The sequence below is a fragment of the Carya illinoinensis genome, chromosome 11, assembly GCF_018687715.1.
Source record: "Carya illinoinensis cultivar Pawnee chromosome 11, C.illinoinensisPawnee_v1, whole genome shotgun sequence".
Taxonomy (NCBI): Eukaryota; Viridiplantae; Streptophyta; class Magnoliopsida; order Fagales; family Juglandaceae; genus Carya; species Carya illinoinensis.
Window position 1 is genome coordinate 39,299,891 of NC_056762.1, and position 17,702 is coordinate 39,317,592.

Consider the following 17,702-nt stretch of genomic DNA (forward strand, 5'->3'; position numbering starts at 1 on the left):
CTTCACTCTAATAAGGTTACGTACTTACACATACAAGGAGAGGGATCAGAGAGAGAGAATCCCATTAATAACATTAAACAAAACGAAGAACTTGAAACTTCAACATGCTGCTGGTAATCTTGAGATTTGGAGAGGGGGGGGGCGCTTATTGGAGGATTGGGAATATTATGTAGGTTGAAGCAAAAGATACAGGAAAAGTGGAAAATCCAGATTAATTTCATAGGTCATTCTGAAGCTAACAATTCATATTCAAATGAGATATAACTCTCTTCAAATCTCAAAATTACCAGCAACATGCGCAAACAAACCCAGTGTGAGCTACCACTTGAGCAGCATATTATTAACTTTGCCGTCCCAAGAATTGGCGGAGTAGATCGATATATTTATATACACATTTAATATTTCAATTTGGTACTATCAAGAAGCAAAAGAACCGTCTTTTGCAGCAGAAAAAGAGGTTGACCATATCAATTTGTTGGTAAAAGTCTTTCTTTTTAACGGACAAGTCAGACTGGTAAACATGGAAAGGAAGAAGTCAACAAGCATGGACTTCAGTTGAGACCATCTCCAATTGACTCCATGGGAGTATATGATCTCATCCATCTTATGTTCTTAACTGATATGAACAAGGAGCAAACTTTATTCAGAAAATTTTGAAAATGGGGAAAAAGAAAAAAGAAAAAAAAAATGCCTAGCCAACAAAAGAGTATAATAGAGGGGAGGGGGACCTTGGGTCCTTGATCCCACTTTCATCAGATTCAGAAAAAAGCTCTTAAATTTGCACCCTCACATTGATTCGTCTTTTCCTCTCTTTGTGGGCTGTGCATAGCCATAGTGCTCGATCCACAGGTGCCACCATGCCACTAGCTCTGATCATAAAGCACATCTACTACTCTGCTTCCACAACTTCAACTTCTCTTCCTCCATTTTCACTCTTACCCTTTTGGAGTTTACTTTTTGTCCGAGATGCCTGAGGAGCCATTGTCTAAAGAGTAATGTTACTGCCTTCCAATCTATATCTCACTCACATTATCTTTTGTTTTGATGGGGCACCACAATGATATGTAATTTATTAAAAAAAATTAAAAATATAAATAATATATATAATTTTTATTTTTATCTTTTTATATTTTTAAATATAATTTTATTTTAATTATATATTTTTAATAATTTATAATGCGATCTCAAGAAATGAGTGGTATAAGTTATGAAATTATCTTTAAAATTTTGCTACATACAAACATAGTCACACACTAATCTATATATTAATACTGATTTATTCATATTTAAAATTTAAATTAATATTATTTTTAATAAAATCTATTTTTTAACTAATTATATTATATTAAGACATAAATATAATTCATAATTATATTTACAATTATATTTTTCTTGTCTATATCCTAAAAGTAATTTCCTTGAAAAGGAAGAGGTAGCAGAGAACAGTCAACACCCGTTGAAGCTGGAAGGGCCGAAACAAACGTTAAGAAGCATCTAGAAGCACACGTGTGGCGACAGCTTGCAAATGGTCCAGAGTTACATAGACTCGTACACAGATAACCTCCTCTTTTGGGAATTGTGAAGACGTTGACGTCACTTTGTCCACTCTCCCTCTCCTAAAAGTCCAAACTAAAGTTCATGGCGGCGTGCTTATCTTATTTTTTTGCCCACGTGTACCCTACTCAATGGCTACGATTATTATTAATAGAGCCTTGTGGACCCCAATTCACCAAAACAAATAAATCGAAACCGTTGATTAACCTTGAAATTATGACCCATATATTATCCATCTTTATTAATTTGTTTAGACAATTATGAAAAATTCCAATGATCATACTGTCGCCATTATAATATTTGCTAGGGCTGTACAGAAAAACCGACAAATCGGCCGGAACCGATCAGACCGGCCGCCGCCGCACGGAACCGGCCGAAACCGTCAGAGAACCGGTCGGCCGGCGGTAGGATTTAAGCCAAACCGACATCGGCCGGTTCGGTTCGCGGTTCGTCCAGGAAAAAACCGCTGAACCGGCCGACTATATTATTTATATTTTTTTTGAAAATATTACTTATCTAAACGGCGTCGTTTCACTCAAAACTGAAGTGAAACGGCGTCGTTTTATGGTTTAGTATTGGAAAAAAAATTTAAACAAACGGCGCCGTTTTAACTCTAGGGTTAACACAGCGTCGTTCGTCTTCTTCTTCTTCTTCTTCTTCGTATCTCTCTCTCTCTTTCTCTCTCCCTTCGTCTTCTTCTTCTTCTTCTTGGTATCTCTCTCTCTCGCCAGCCACGCAGTCTGCCAGTCACCGTGGTCTCTCGCTCTCTCTCACGGCGCACACAGCCACCGACGACGCCGATGAACCGACCGGCGTTACGCCGAGACCGAGGACGACGGTTTCCTCCCCCTTCTCCGGCCGGTTTCGGTCAAGATTTTCATCAATTCCACCCCATCGGTTCGGTCTCGGTTTTTGTCCAAAACCGAAACCGATATGTCGGTTTTCACCCCTAATATTTGCAACTAAATTAAAAGTATCAAGTTATAATATAAGAAAAAATTTAATAGTAAGTATAATTATGTATTAATATATATATTAATTTAATGTGATTGATTAAAAAATTAATTTTATTAAAAATAATATTAATTTAAATTTTAAATATGAAATAATCAATATTAATACGTAGATTAATACGTGACTTTATTTGTATATAGTAAAACTTATAATATAATGAGTAATCCTATATGAAAAAATATAGTTATAAGTATAATTATATACTAATTTATACACTAATATAATGTAATTAGTCAAAAAGTAAATTTTATTGAAAACAATGTTAATTTAAATTTTAAGTATGAATGAATCAGTATTGGTACATTGATTAGTACGCGACTGTACTTGTATATAGCAAAACTCATCCTATATATAATTATAATGTATATAAATATTGTACAACTATTTTGAAGAAAATAAAGTTTATTATTAAAAAATTATTTTTTTCATGTAAATTCTGTATTTATTTATGTTTTTCAAAGTGATTATGCGACACTTACGTACTCACGAGTGTAAATATAATTTATTTAATAAAATATCTATTGATTCTACTAAATTAAAAACTTATAATTTTAAATTAATTAAATTAATTTTAGGAGGATAAATTTCATATATAAAAAATAATATACTAAATATTGTTTAGGGCTGAGGAACAGGTACGTCATATGATGGTTTATTCTCTATTTTTTGTTACGTGTTTACAAAGGTTGGAATCACATTAAAATAACAAAAATTAAAATAAGCAAACGGACGTTATTTTATTTAAATCACTTTATTCTAAAACATTAACAAGAATACAATTCGATGACGAGCGGAAATAAAAGAGCATGATAAAATACTCCCCCAACTACAACAATTATTTAGTTTTCTGATTGGAGGAATAAAGTGTCAAAAAAAAATTAACGATTGAGATCAAGGGTAGGATAAAGTGGGAGATTTGGTAAGTGGGCCGACAAAAAAAAAATATAAAAGAGTAGTGTCTATACGGACAGCAGATGTTACCAAAAATTTTAAGAAATATTTTTATGAGTAATAATATGTATAATTGTAAAGTAAAGTGTTGTATAATTATTAATTTTTTTTTAATTATTATTAAAAAATTAATTTTTTTTAAAATAATTATATTCATTAACTTTTTTAAAAATAATTACACAACATTTATATTCTCATCTGATTTTTTTTTTATTTCCTCGACAAATATCATTTCTTTAAAAACAAAATTTACAACATCTGCACAAAAGGCCCAAATCCAGAATTCTATCTCCTAGCAATCAATTCATAAGGCCCACAACTCATATAATAATATAATAATATATATAAAAGACAAATAATATTTATATTTTTAAAATAATCTATACAATTATTTTTTTAAAAAAATAAATGCAAGTAGATGTGAAATCTACATTAAAAATATATATTTTATTTTGAAAATTAACTCTAATTATTTAAAAAAAAATACACAAAACTTGCATTTTCTAAAACATTATTTAACAATATTCTAAATATAAACAACATCGAATTTTATAAAAAAAAAAAAAACTTTACAATATGTAATCGTGCTACCCATCCCACACTTCAACTTTTGCTTCCAAGCATCACTTAGCTTGCCCTCTTTATCAACACTTTTTTGTTTTAAATACATGCTTATCAATTGATGTGCAAGAAGCAAAAGGTGAAGTGCAAAACCCGAGTAGTAACCCGACCCATTTACAGATGGCCCTCCATAGAGGTCAAACCACATTTCAAAAGTCACCCCGAGTTCCAGAAGATCGCAGCCGTTCATCACAACACACCCAATTATTGGTTAAGCACGGTTGAGACTATCCCAAAGCGATGCGCAGTGTCTCCTGGCGAACCCAACCTTTCTCGTCTCCAAATCGTATACCACCTCGAACCCCTGCTGCTGGTAGTTCCCTAGCGTGGCCCCGGGCCCACCACTCAACTCCTCCTCATCTCCACCGTTCATCAACATCAAACACCCCACCCTCCTCTTCTTGTCACCGTCCACGAACTCGTAGAAATAATTCCTCCTGGGCAATACCACACTGGATTTGTTCCCCACAAAGTGAAGCACCACGGCTGGCACATTCACTACCTTGTCATAGTAATAACAAGGCCCGAGACCGGTCTTCTCCTCCACCTCACTCGCCCGCTCGTGAGCACGCCCCACTCGGCGCTCGAACTCGATCACCACCGAGCCGTACAAACTCGCCGGCAACATCGTGAATGTTGTCCCAGAATCCACCACCATCCCGCCGCTCCCTCTCCTGTCGATTCGTTTCAGTGTCTCCGGGGCTGGAATAGTCCTCTTCCCGACTGAGATTCCCTCGAGTCCGACGCAGTAGAAGTAGGGGTGTTTCGGGTTCTCGAGCATGGACGTGTACACGAACCCGGCTCCATCGTTGCCCAAGTCCTTTTCATGCTCGTCGTAGCGACCGAGGATGAGTGGACTCGGGCGGCGAACTCGGTCTTGGTCGAAGGAATGAGAGACCAGGCAGTAGGAGAACCGGTTGCCCAGCTGCGGGGAGAAGCTGGCGAGCTGGGCAGGTAAAGAAAGCAAGCCACGGCCAAAGCCAGCGACCCCAATGGGCTCACCAAGGGTTGTGTGGGCGCACCCGAAAGTGAAATTTGGAAGGAACAAAGACGGATGAGCTGAGGTGGGTGTGGACAAGCTATCTTTGTAAAGCCGAGCGATTAAGCTTCCATCGCCGTAGGCATAGTAAAAAGGTGGACAGGAAAAGGAGGAGCAGTCAGAAATTTCAATGGATTCTAAAGGACAGCGGGAAATGGCACAGAGGTCGGAGGAGGAGAGGGAGGAGTGGGCAGCGGAGCAAGCAGGTGACTTGCATGAAACAGTGGCGTTTTTGTGGATTTTGGGTAGGTGAGTGATGATGGAGGGGTCGTACTTACCTTCGCAGAGAATGCATTCGAAGGGGGAACAGGGGAACCAGACAAGGTCGGAACCCGTATCCATGTAGAGAGAGATGGGTTGGGGAGGGTTGGAACCCACAGTGAAGGAGAGGGTATAGTCGCTGCCTGGAGAAAGCGGGAGAGAGACTTGGCGGCGCTGGTGGTGACCGTGGAAACGCGTGGCTGAGCGGGTGGAGGTGGATTTGAGAAGGTGATGGGTACTGTTGAATTGGGTCTTTGACAGGGAGTGGGTTAGAGGTAAAAGCACAATACCTGAGAACGAAACAGAGAGGCTTGAAAAACAGAGTATCAAACGGAGGATAAAAACTGAGGAAGCGGAAGCCATGAATTAAATTCAGAACCAAGAACCGAACTATGGCAGTAATGTTAAAAGACTTTCGAATGGAGATTTTGACTTCAATCAGAAAGTGCGAGAGAGAACGGATTTTATAAAAGGAGGGGTGGGAGGGTAGGACTGGGAGAGAACGAAGGTTCTGATTTGTTGCGCATGGCAGGCTTATTTGAGGCGAGTGTTTAAATGTTTCAATGCACTGAGCAGTCATAATTATCTCGATTTTTAAGACTTAATTATAATATAATATAAAGAATGGACACTTGTAATCTTAGCTGAGTGAATCCTGGAGCAGCACATTGTAATTGTGAGTTGTCACCTCAGCACTTCTTGGCTAAAGCTTCTGCAGTAACTTAAATCTCACTTTTCTTTAATTGTATTCATTTCTACTTCAATATTGCGATTTTACTTAAAGTTGTTATCAAAGATTACAGGTCTAAAGGTAAGTCAAGCTTAGGCACTAAGCTATTTGGATAAACTAAAGTTGGTTCATACATCTAGTCGGCAGGTTGGACTAGGAAGTATAACTTGTTGTTGAAGGGCCCTTCCCAAGCACATTGAAAAGAAAGAAAGGCTCCTAAAATCTGTTTAACCATCTCGAATTAACCATGATTAATTGGTAAAACATTGCATTAAACGTGGGAAAGAAATCAGCACAGCTGGGTTCAGCTATAATTAAGAACAATAGTACAGAGAGATACTGTTGAAAAGGGGCCAGCAATTTATTCATTCAGAATCCAAGAGCTATCACCTCTTCAGACTTCAATACGTTGCTTCCAAAACTCCACACCCCTTCAATCAATGCGGTAGCTCTTGGATTATTCCTAGGGGAAAGAAATTGCAGTTTTCTTCAACTGGAAACTCTTTAAAAAATAAAAAATAAATCTAATTAAATTTAAAAATAAAGTTGACCCCAGCTGGAGAAAAAGATCTTTGCCTCTTGACCCCATTCATCTCTGTTCTTCATTTTCTTCATTAAAAGTGGCATAAAGGGGAGACTCTCATTTTGTCCATAAAAATGGAAAATGGGGGTCCCTTCTTGGGTCTAATTTTACGGATGAATTGTTCAGCAAATGGCAACAATAAAGAGTGCGCGGACCTCGGTCAAAGGAGGAATTGTCCACTGAATCCATCCATCTTCATATTGCTCTCTTCCCCTCATCTCTTCATGCACATCGATAGAAAATCCAGCTCCATATATCCGCGTAGAGTGCCATTAAAGTTACTGAAGATAGGCATAAATGCATTAGAAAAGTCTCATTTTGACCCTTCATCATCACTTCCCTGTGAGAAAATCTCCTCGTAAAGCTACTCTCAATCTCTGTGATCTGATAATTACACGGTGTTTGTGATTGCAATAAGGTTTTGTTTGGATGCATGGATGATAAGAGTACGAGTAATATTATATACAGTCATTAAGTGTATTAGTAACATGTAGTCGTTTTAAAAATAAGTAAAATTTATTATTAAAAAATTAATTTTTTTCATACGAGTATCGTATTTATTCACATTTTTTAAAGTAATTTTATAATACTTACACACTCACGGTTGCACTATTTAATATAAAAAAATTGTATATTTAAATAAAGAGTATATTTATCTATACAAAAACATCTCAAATGATGAGATCAAATTTGCATCCAAACGACCTAACTCATCTCTAATAATATTTATAATTTTAAGTATATAAATTTTATACATTCTCTTTAAAAAAAATTATAATTAATAAAAAAATTTAATAATAAGTCTAATTTGTTTAAATACTTACTCAGCATAAAGTTATTTTTACCATTAGTCTAACAGAATATGAGACGCAGAAAAGACTAGAGGTTAGATGGGGGTGGTGGCAATGGCATTGTGAGCTGGCCTAGAAAACCTTGTATTTCGAGCCGAAGTGACACTTCTTTGTGGACCCCAATTTGACGTGGCCCCCAAGGCTTAGGTTAGGTCTTCTTGGACTCCCCTACTTTATTTTTAGATGAGTACTTCTATATACCATCGGGGTTGCGCCCCTGCCGCGTCCCTGGCTGACGTGGCATATGCCACGTCAGTTGACTTATTAAAAAAAAAAAGAAGAAGCATAAAGAGGAGGGAAACGATTTTGAGCGGCATTTTTGAGCATTTTGGACTGGAGAATAAAAATCAGTCAGAGAGGAGATCTGAGCTACTTGTGGGTTCGGTCGCCGTCGTCAGCTGTCTTTGGTTGCCGTCGTTCATTCCGTACTCGCCATCCCAGCTTCCAGATCTCTGAGTCGCGTAAGTAGCTTAGCACCTTCATTCTGTACTCTCGGGCTTCTCTCTTTTGGGTTATCGGCGGCATCTATGCTTGCCTTTGGTTTTGTTCTGGTGATTCGGTGCCATCTAGGTTCAGTTTTAGTTTCATTATGAACAGATTGAAAGAATTCTGATTTGGGACCTTTTGTGGATGTTGTGTGTCTGTTCGTGGTTTTGGAGCCTGCCTGTGTTCAAGCTGCTTGTGTTGTTTTTTTATATTATATATATGGGATAGATAGATAGGTGTTGTTCAGATGAAAGATATGATGATGATTTCAGGAAAACTTACTCTTAGAGCTTTCTTCTTGAATTTATTCATCAAGCAGAACTACCTGATCTTTATTCTGCGTTATCTCCCAAAGAAACATTACGAACATGATTTTTGTTTTTAATCCAAGTAGTATGTTCTTCATCATCATGTACATAACAAAAAAAAAAAAAAAACAAGACAATGATTAGTTCATTTATTATATCACTCAAATATTTCTTTTGTATATTTAAAGTACGAGTATGCACATGACAAATGCTAGAAAAGCAAGCAGACATTCTGTATTTGGTTTCCAGATTTTTTTCTTATTGCCTTTGCTCCATAAACCCTTTATTGTTTGACTTAGTCAAGCAATCATCAATATGTTCTGATCTAGGAAAGGGGAACGAGATCAGCTTGCCCTTGTCTAAAATATCAACAACAATGCTTTTTGCATTCTAGATCTGGACTAACATTTGTTGAATTTATTTCTCTCATGTTGAGTGTCTGCAGATTGCAGCTTTGAAGTCCATGAATGTTTGGACCAAAGTTTGCACTGGGTTTGGATTACTGGGTCGAGTTTTACATGAAGGTTTCATTGATATATATTAGAGTTAGAGGGAAAATGTGACGCCCCCAAATTCCGTTTGGGATCGGACGGACATTTGAAGCGTCGAGACATGCAACACAAGGTTACCTGCCCCCGTTCATGACATATAAGATGCAATATTCCTAACATGCATCTAACAATATGCAATATTCGCAGCGGATAAATTTTTTTCTTTAGCAATACTATGCACCAAATTGAAAATATCCCAAATGCTTAAAACATACTTCATACATAAAAATCCATTGAACAACTAAGATCACAACACTAGTCCAAAATGGTTATGATCCAAAAAGTAGTAGAGATGCAGCTCAATCGTACAAGTAGTAATTTACGTTAATTACTATATCAACATTTATGTCGCACCGTCACTTAGTCAATTGTGTCTAGTTGATCAGCTCCTGATTCTCCTTCAGGTCCTGTAACAAGATCTACCATTCGGGGGGAATTGTAGTTGGGACTACCAAAGTGAGATTTGATTACAAATCTCAGTAAGTTAACAAAAAACTTCCACACAAGCTAATGATGCATGGATGACAGTAAAAGTATAAATGCATAATCAAATTCATAAGTAATTAAAGCATAACTTGGAGTACAACATAGCATAATTGACATAACTTAAATTGAAACATGAACTGAACTTGACTTGACATGAACTTGATCTGAAACTTGACTTAGCATGAACTTGTTTTGAAACTTAAATTAACATGAAAAATACATACTCCATAGTTGTTGTGGTCCCATGTATTCTACGTGTAAATACATACTCCACAGTTATTGTGACTCCATGTATTCTACACAAACTTGACTTAACATGAAAAATACATACTCCACAATTGTTGTGGCCCCATGTATTTTACGTGTAAATACATACTCCACAATTGTTGTGACCCCATGTATTCTACGTGTAAATACATACTCCACAATTGTTGTGGCCCCATGTATTCTACGGAAACTTATTCTTTAACTGCTTAAATACATACTCCACAGTTGTTGTGGCCCCATGTATTCTACGTGTCACAATTGCTGTGTCTCACGTAGTGTATGCGCCACAATTGCTGTGACCCCATACATAAGTAATCAAGATGAAATGTGACTGGAATACGAAATGACTGAAGCCCTGATGTAACATAACGTGACTTGAACATAACTTGAAATACATGACTAACTTGAGATAGAAACATTTCATAACATGTCATAACATATAATAGACAACATATTTAACATGACATACTTGCAACAGTGAATATTACATGACTTGACATACATGTAATAGATGGCATACTTAACATGACGTACTTGTAAGGTACAGTAATACATGACAGAATATATTATGTAACAGATAAAAATTGATGACAGAATAAATTCTGTATAATAAACAATTACGTGATAACTTGGCATGGCATGACATATATGATAACACACATACATACACTGTAGTTTCTTTACTTAGCACACATACACAGTAGACTGCTAGTAAGTTAAAAGCTAACTTACCTCGATCTCCGCGTTTCTTATAAAACTTCAAGTGCGATCACGAGGAACTGTAATTAGTGATTCTAAAAGTTAGAACTAAATCACTAATAATTTGAAATATGGAAAATACTAACTTAAAGAATAAAATTTTCATTTTACTCTCTACATGTGAGAAAATGACCGTTTTACCCATAACTTAAGGATTTTGCATACTAACTCCAAAAGTTTCCAAAATTAGAAATGTAAATTTTGTCCTAAACTTAAATATAAACTCAGAAAAATTTAAAACAAAACACAACTATGAAGAACACACTATGGCCGAAACATCCATAGGCCATTTCCCTTTATTTTTGTTGCAATTCCTTTCAATTTCAAAACTCATGCTTAAACCAAAATTTTGCAACAAATATCTTCCAATCCTAAGTTCAAAACCATACTTAAAATATCCATTTAGAAAAAGCTAATAATTAACACCAAAATTTTTTGTAAAAAGATCCAAGCACTTGAATCACAAGTTTTAACTTTAAATCAAAACATCTCCAAAAATTTCAAAAATCAAATCTTACTTCTAACATATTCATAATATCATCCTAACATCAACCATACTTTAAATCATCAAACTAAAGTCACCAAAATCACAAAATAACATTTGGAGTTTTTGGTTTTACACTTAGTCCAAAAACAGAAACTTTTTCCTCAACTAGTTTTGATAAATCTCTTGATCTATGACTTATAAATATATGATCTTCAAACCAAACCATCAAATGGTTTAAAAAGATGTCCTAAAACATATATAAGCTTCTAATTCAAGATCACATAGTTAGAAATTAACCAAAACATAAATTTAGCCAAGAATATCCACACTTTGGCTTATTTGAATATCTCTTTGCATAAAATTTCATATCTTTGAAACTAACATCAAATATCTTCAAAATAATAATATAACATGTATATAAGATAGGATCCTCCAATAAAATTATTAAAGTCATTAGAATAGGTTTAAACCACTAAAGAGTTAAACTTTTTCAAAACAGAAACTATTTTTCTTCTTCCAGTTTCTAAGTTTCTAAATCTAAGAAAATCTTTCATCAAAACCTTTAATCATGCAAAAATCCTCAACCAATAGTCACATATACATGTTAACAATATTCCATAAAAATTTCGGACCAATATCTATCCATTAGCTTGGTCAAAAACTCCAAACTATAACATATTCTCCAATTTATCTCCCAGAATGACCTTTCTATAGTTTACATAATATTTGACTGACCAAATGATTTTCAAATGGGGTAAATAAGATATCCATGTAAACTAGACTAAAAAAGGAACAACTTATATGAAGGAGACTTTATGATAAAACACTTACAAAAGCTTCGAAATGGGTGTGCAAAAGACCTCCTAAAAGCTGTCCGAGAGAGAGTGTTTGATATTCTTTCAATGGAAAGTGTAAATGAAGAAAATTTGGTGGGGAGAGGTGGCTAGAGATACTTATGGATGAGATATGGAAGAGATGTGGCTGGAGTTGAGAGTTGAGTGTAGTTTTCTCCTACCCAAAATATCTATAAAAGATTATCTCATAATATTCTATCCAATAGTATCTACAAAAAATCAACTTAAGATATTTTTATCTAATAATATCTATAAAATCAACTCAAAATATTTTTACCCAATAATATTCATGAAAATTACCTCAAGATATTTCTTTTTATCCAATAATATTTACAGTTTTGAACAGACGTTTTGTCCGAAAATATGAAAAAAATGTTATTGCGCCATAAGACTTTAAATAACCCTCCGAGTCTAATGGCACAAATCATAATACATTTTGACACTTCTAACTATCTCCAATAATCAAAAACACACTTCTGATACCATAGTAAATAATAACACTAACTATGTAGTAAGACAAAAACGTATACGATTAATGGATTCGTGAAAACTTATGGGGTCTTCACGAAGTTCCTAAGTTAATAGAAATTTCACAATTGAATTTCTAGCGGGCTGTTACAGAAAATATCATAGGATGCAAGGTACGTTGCAAAGTGCTGGATATGTTTTATAAGTAGGGTAAACTTTCATAATCTTGGTGCTTGTAAATCAAGGCTTGAATTCTAACAAAAAGCATCATAAAGTTAAAGCTTAACTTTTCACAATTGAAGCATAAAACTTGCTGCGTGTAGACCTTTTGCTGCATGTAGAAATACCATTGGTGATCATCTTTGAATAAAGTTTGCTTGTAAAGTTGAAGAAAGCCATTCACTTTACCTTAGTTTCCACTAGTCGAAATATTACTCTAGCTTGAGTTATATATGTCAAGTGTTAAAAGTGTCACATTGCATGCATGCTGTTTTTAGCTAGATGCATTAATTGGTTCTGAAATGTACTAATTTTGTAACCAAATTTTGATGACATATAGTATCTACTGTTTTATTTTTGTTAGTTGGGTTTTTCGAGAGTTTAATTGCAGATTTTTTTTTTCCTTTATGCAGAATTCTGGTTACTCATTTCAACATGGCATGAAACATCTGACTCCTTCATCAATCAAGCTCCGCTACATCCTCTAGAGTTGAAGCACCATGTAAAGAGGATTGTTGTGTATTGAATGGGTTCCCAGTGAATTGTTGTGTATTGAATGTATTCCATTTATTTTTTTGTGGATTGAATGCATTTGTGGGACTTTGTTGTGTATTGAACATTTTTTTGTGTATTCAAGGTATTCTAGGTTCTAATTGTGTATTGAATGTATCCCATCTATTTTTTTTGTTTGTGGATTGAATGGATTTGAGGGACTTTGTTGTGTCCAGAGGATATTTTTTTGTGTATTCAATGCATTCCAGGAAATTGTTGTGTAAATTGTCCCTTTCTTATCACCTTTTTTGTGTATTGAATATGTAAGGTAGGGACTACTATTTTTTTGTGCAGCTGATACAAGAGTTGTTAGAAGGGGATTGACTTACCTCAGTTTCATCAACCCCTAGTATTTTTTTGCACACTGGATTTTGTGTATAACTGATACAAAATTTTATTAATATCCCTCCTGTTTCAAATGTTTTTCTTAAAACCAATGTTATGGTGTTTGAACTGTATAATATTGGATAGTGATCTGATCAACTTACTTTATATTAAAAAATAATGTTACGTATCATTATACAAACACTATTAAAAGAATAATAATAGAAGAATGAAAGCACAATTAAGGAACCCACGGTTTACAAAGTACATTGTTACAACTTGAAATTATAGTTACATATTACATTGCATCCATATTGGATGGAAAAGCACAAGTAAATTCTATGAAGAAGGCAGACTCTCTTGACATCATCTTTATTGTCTTCTGGGAGCTCCTCCTGCGTGTTGCCCTGCAGTGACACTCATCAATAGAGCTGTCTTCTGGGAACCTAATTAAGAAGACAGAATGCCTAAATAATGTTAAAGAGCTGGTGAATAATTGGACAACTAAAACCATCAAAAGTCATGAATATTGTCAAAAGGTCAAATCTTACATGCTAAAAATACATAATCATATACAGCCATTCTCTATGCAAGTTTTGCACTTGGCTTGGTCAGAGTCGGTGCACAAAGAAAAACAAGAATACAAGACATGTTACAGGTATATAACTTGTAACTGGAACTGTATTCATCATTAACTCACCTAAACTCTTATGCCTTGAAGATTCTCTCATCAAACTCGCACAAAACTTGTCCCCATCATTTAAAGAGTGGCTATTCAAGAATTCCATCCACTCCCCAATACACATAATGTGCAACCAAACAGGCATTTTGAAATCCTTTATGCTTTTAGCATCAATCATCTGCACTGGAAAGCAGGTCTTTCTTTGGTAGTCTTTAACTGCAACATTTCAAACAATCAATCTTTTTGCTTCTAACCAAGTAAATCTTTTTGCTTCTGAAGGGAATCATGAAAGGATTAACACCTCCTTTCATTATAAAATTAACACCTATTTTGGGTAAAATGAAGATAGTCTAAAAGCACCCGAACAAAAAGAGAAATCTCAACCACTAATAAGTCGGTTCTTGTTAATAACTTGAAATCCATTTTTTCCTTCAAGTTTCCATCTCAACAAATTCCAAGAAAATATTTTCTCACAAAAAAACATGGAAATTTCGGTAGCAGATCTAAGAAAAAAAAAATACACAAAACTAGTTAACAAAGTCAGCAACCTAAAATCAGTATACAAGATCTAACGGTGGTGCAGATCTAAGCATATAACTAGTACAATCAGGGTTTAGCAGGAAACTTACCGTGACGTGGCCATAGATCTAGACGTAAGGAGACTCGCACGGTGCTATGGAGAAGACGAAGAGAAAGACCAGATCTGGGTTAGGGTTCGTTTCGTGGGTTGATGGAGACAGATCGATGGAGAAGACGATTTCTAGAAGAAGAAGAAGAAATGTTGGTGAAGAAGATGATGAAGAAAATGATTTCTAGGGATGGAGAAGAAGAAGAAGACGAAGAAGAAGAAGAGTGTTTCGGAGAAGAGAGTGGGACACGAGGACATGGGGTTTGAAATGAGCTTAGATGCGAGGAACCCCTTGGAAGACCCAATCCGTGCGAAATGAAAACGACGCAGTTTCATTTTTTTGCCACATCGGATGCGAGGCCGTGGCGAGGACGCGAGGCGGTTGTATCCAGCATTTTACGAAAGATTCGAATTGGACTCTTCTTTCTACTTTCTAGTGAGCCCCCACCGCCAAACAATCTGAATGCTGACCCCAAGCTTCCGACCACACCCGGCAATGCGTACGCGAGGGTGCAAATAAAAAGTATATAAGAATTTCTATGTTATTTTAAATTAAATTAATTGATATGTCTTATTTTAAATAATTAATTTATAAAATTATTTGATAAAATTAAGACTAACAATAATTGTTGAAAAAATAATAGTTAGTTGAAAACATAATTATTCTTATATATTTCTAGACTATTTTATTATTATAACAAAACTATTTACTACTATTTCATTATTATTATTATTATTACTATTTATAAATTATTTGAAATATTTTTAATGTCTAGACAGAGCCTAAACTGAGATAGAAAATATTTTATTTGCAGTTATTTTTATATATTTTTTATACATTTTATTAATGTGATTTATTGCATTATTTTTTTATAAAATAAATACTAAATTTTATCATATCAGTAAAATGTATAAATAATACATAAAAAATAACTAAGTAAATTTCTATGGACGGCCAGAAGAAAGGTTGGCTTGGTGGAGAGAGGGCATCCGACCAAAACAGCCTGAAAATTCAAGCAACAATTTGTATTAAAACCAACCCCAATGCCCCCATCGTAGTTTGTTCATACGCCAAGCACCAGCTGTATGTAATAAGCACTGAACCGAAGGCCAATATGCTTGAAAAGGACCTCGATCGTCCCGTCTCTCCCGGCCAAGCCTCCTCGATGACGTTATGACAATCATGGGGCTGCCATCCCTAGAGTATTTGGAAGTCCAGGTTGTTAACGTCCTGTTCTTTAGTCATTTTCATGCTATTGCAGGTGCCAGCTATTCAAGTCTTTCCGTCACCCAACTTTCCACTAAATAAATATATTTTTAATTTTAAGGTGTATATATCTCGCAATTATTTTTAAAAAAATAAGTTAAATCTGATATTTACCTGAAAAAAATTATTTTAAAAGTACTATATCTGGCCAACCAAGCTACACAAGGGTTTGAAAAATTGCTATTACAGAACATAATTGGTATTGTGTCTCATTCTATCTGGTAGGATTAGTAGTCAGATAAAGAAATAAGGATGTTTTGAAGATGCATGCATGTTTAGTATGGGTATGATGGCTTGTAATCCATAATAAAGCCAAAGAGTGGGTGTGTGATGTGATCAATCGAAGACTAAGTGATTCAATAATGGTGTGGACAAAATTCATTGTCTGATTAAATCCTTGTATGGATTATTGATATGGAAGTTCAATGTTCAATTTAAAGGTCATGGCTACATTTAATTGTGTGGACCGACATTCAACTCATATCCGACTCATCAACTATTCCGTTATCAACCCCGTCATCTGAAAATTTTGTGTTTTTCTTTTAAGATGCAAATCTCAATCATTGCATGGATGGTTGAGTGTCAGCGGCTTACCCGAAGCTCTTGTTCTTCTTAAATACGTACAAAATGCAATTAAATTGCATCTTGACCTATTAGACTCAACTACTATTTATTATTTTATAAAAAAATACTCTAACTATAAAGAGGTTATATAAAAATAATTCTACAAATTAACGTGATTTAATATGATTCGTCAGATTATAAAGTTACTTTTATTGTAGAGCAAATATAACGGATTAAATGAAGCTACATTAGTTTGTAGAATTAGTTTGTATAATTTCTTTATGGATGTAGCAGTACTCTTTTATTATTTTATTATTAATTTTTACTTACTATTAAATATTATTTTATCATTATTTTTTCACTAGAGGTGTGCAACTAGGTCCGATTTTTTTTCGATCCAATCTAGAACCCGGAAAATCCAAGTGAATCCGGGCGACTATTTGCCCGAATTAGACCCAGGCAAGTAAAATGAAACTGAATCCAGTATGAACCCAGTTATGTAACCAGTTATCCATAATTGGGTCTTATCTAAAAAAAATACAAAAAACAATTCAGTGTTTCTTAAATCTAAAAAAAAAAAGGAGAATTATATACAAAAATGATATTCTAATAATATTTTAATTTTATAATATTTTTATTCAGTTTTTTTATCTCTCCTCTCTCAAAACTCCATAAGACATATTAACTCAAATCATTTATTACTATTCACAAATTATTTTACTATTTTTAACAAATCATCTAATCTCATTTTACTATCCAAACCAAATAATATTGTCTTAACATCCAAAACCATGACTTAAGAGAGAGGTTTTGCTAAAATCTTAACATTAATCATGCATGCATGCAATACTTCTCTTTTTTTCTTTTTCTTTAAAGCCGCCTTAGATTTAACTTATTTTTTATGCAAATATATTGTCTTTAGATGACACATTTTCACAAACTTCTCGAGTACTTATTATGACATGTCGAAGTCTTATATATACCAACATTAATTAACATGCATGCATGAGTAATTGTCCCATGCAAGACTATTGGAAATTTCTGGCATATCTTTCAGTAGTTTTGTGATAAATTAATACTTGGAGTAGCATTCTCCACCCAAGTTAATCTTAATTTTTGGTTCCTAATATACATGTTCTTAATTTATAACCAACCAAGTAAACTGAAACAATCAGTTTGGATAAATTTAGATTGGA

General features: G+C 34.6%; 1 protein-coding gene across 1 annotated transcript; it reads right to left on the reverse strand.

Annotated features, from left to right (window-relative positions):
- Positions 1–4,043: 4,043 nt before the first annotated feature.
- Positions 4,044–6,003, reverse strand: LOC122282930 (probable aspartyl protease At4g16563). Its single transcript, XM_043095017.1, has one exon. It carries the CDS (start codon positions 5,801–5,803, stop codon positions 4,352–4,354), a length of 1,452 nt encoding a protein of 483 aa, XP_042950951.1. The 5' UTR covers positions 5,804–6,003; the 3' UTR covers positions 4,044–4,351.
- Positions 6,004–17,702: the final 11,699 nt, after the last annotated feature.

Coding starts and splice junctions, on each gene's coding strand:
- LOC122282930 (XM_043095017.1), bottom strand. CDS start 5,803: ATGGCTTCCGCTTCCTCAGTTTTTATCCTCCGTTTGATACTCTGTTTT.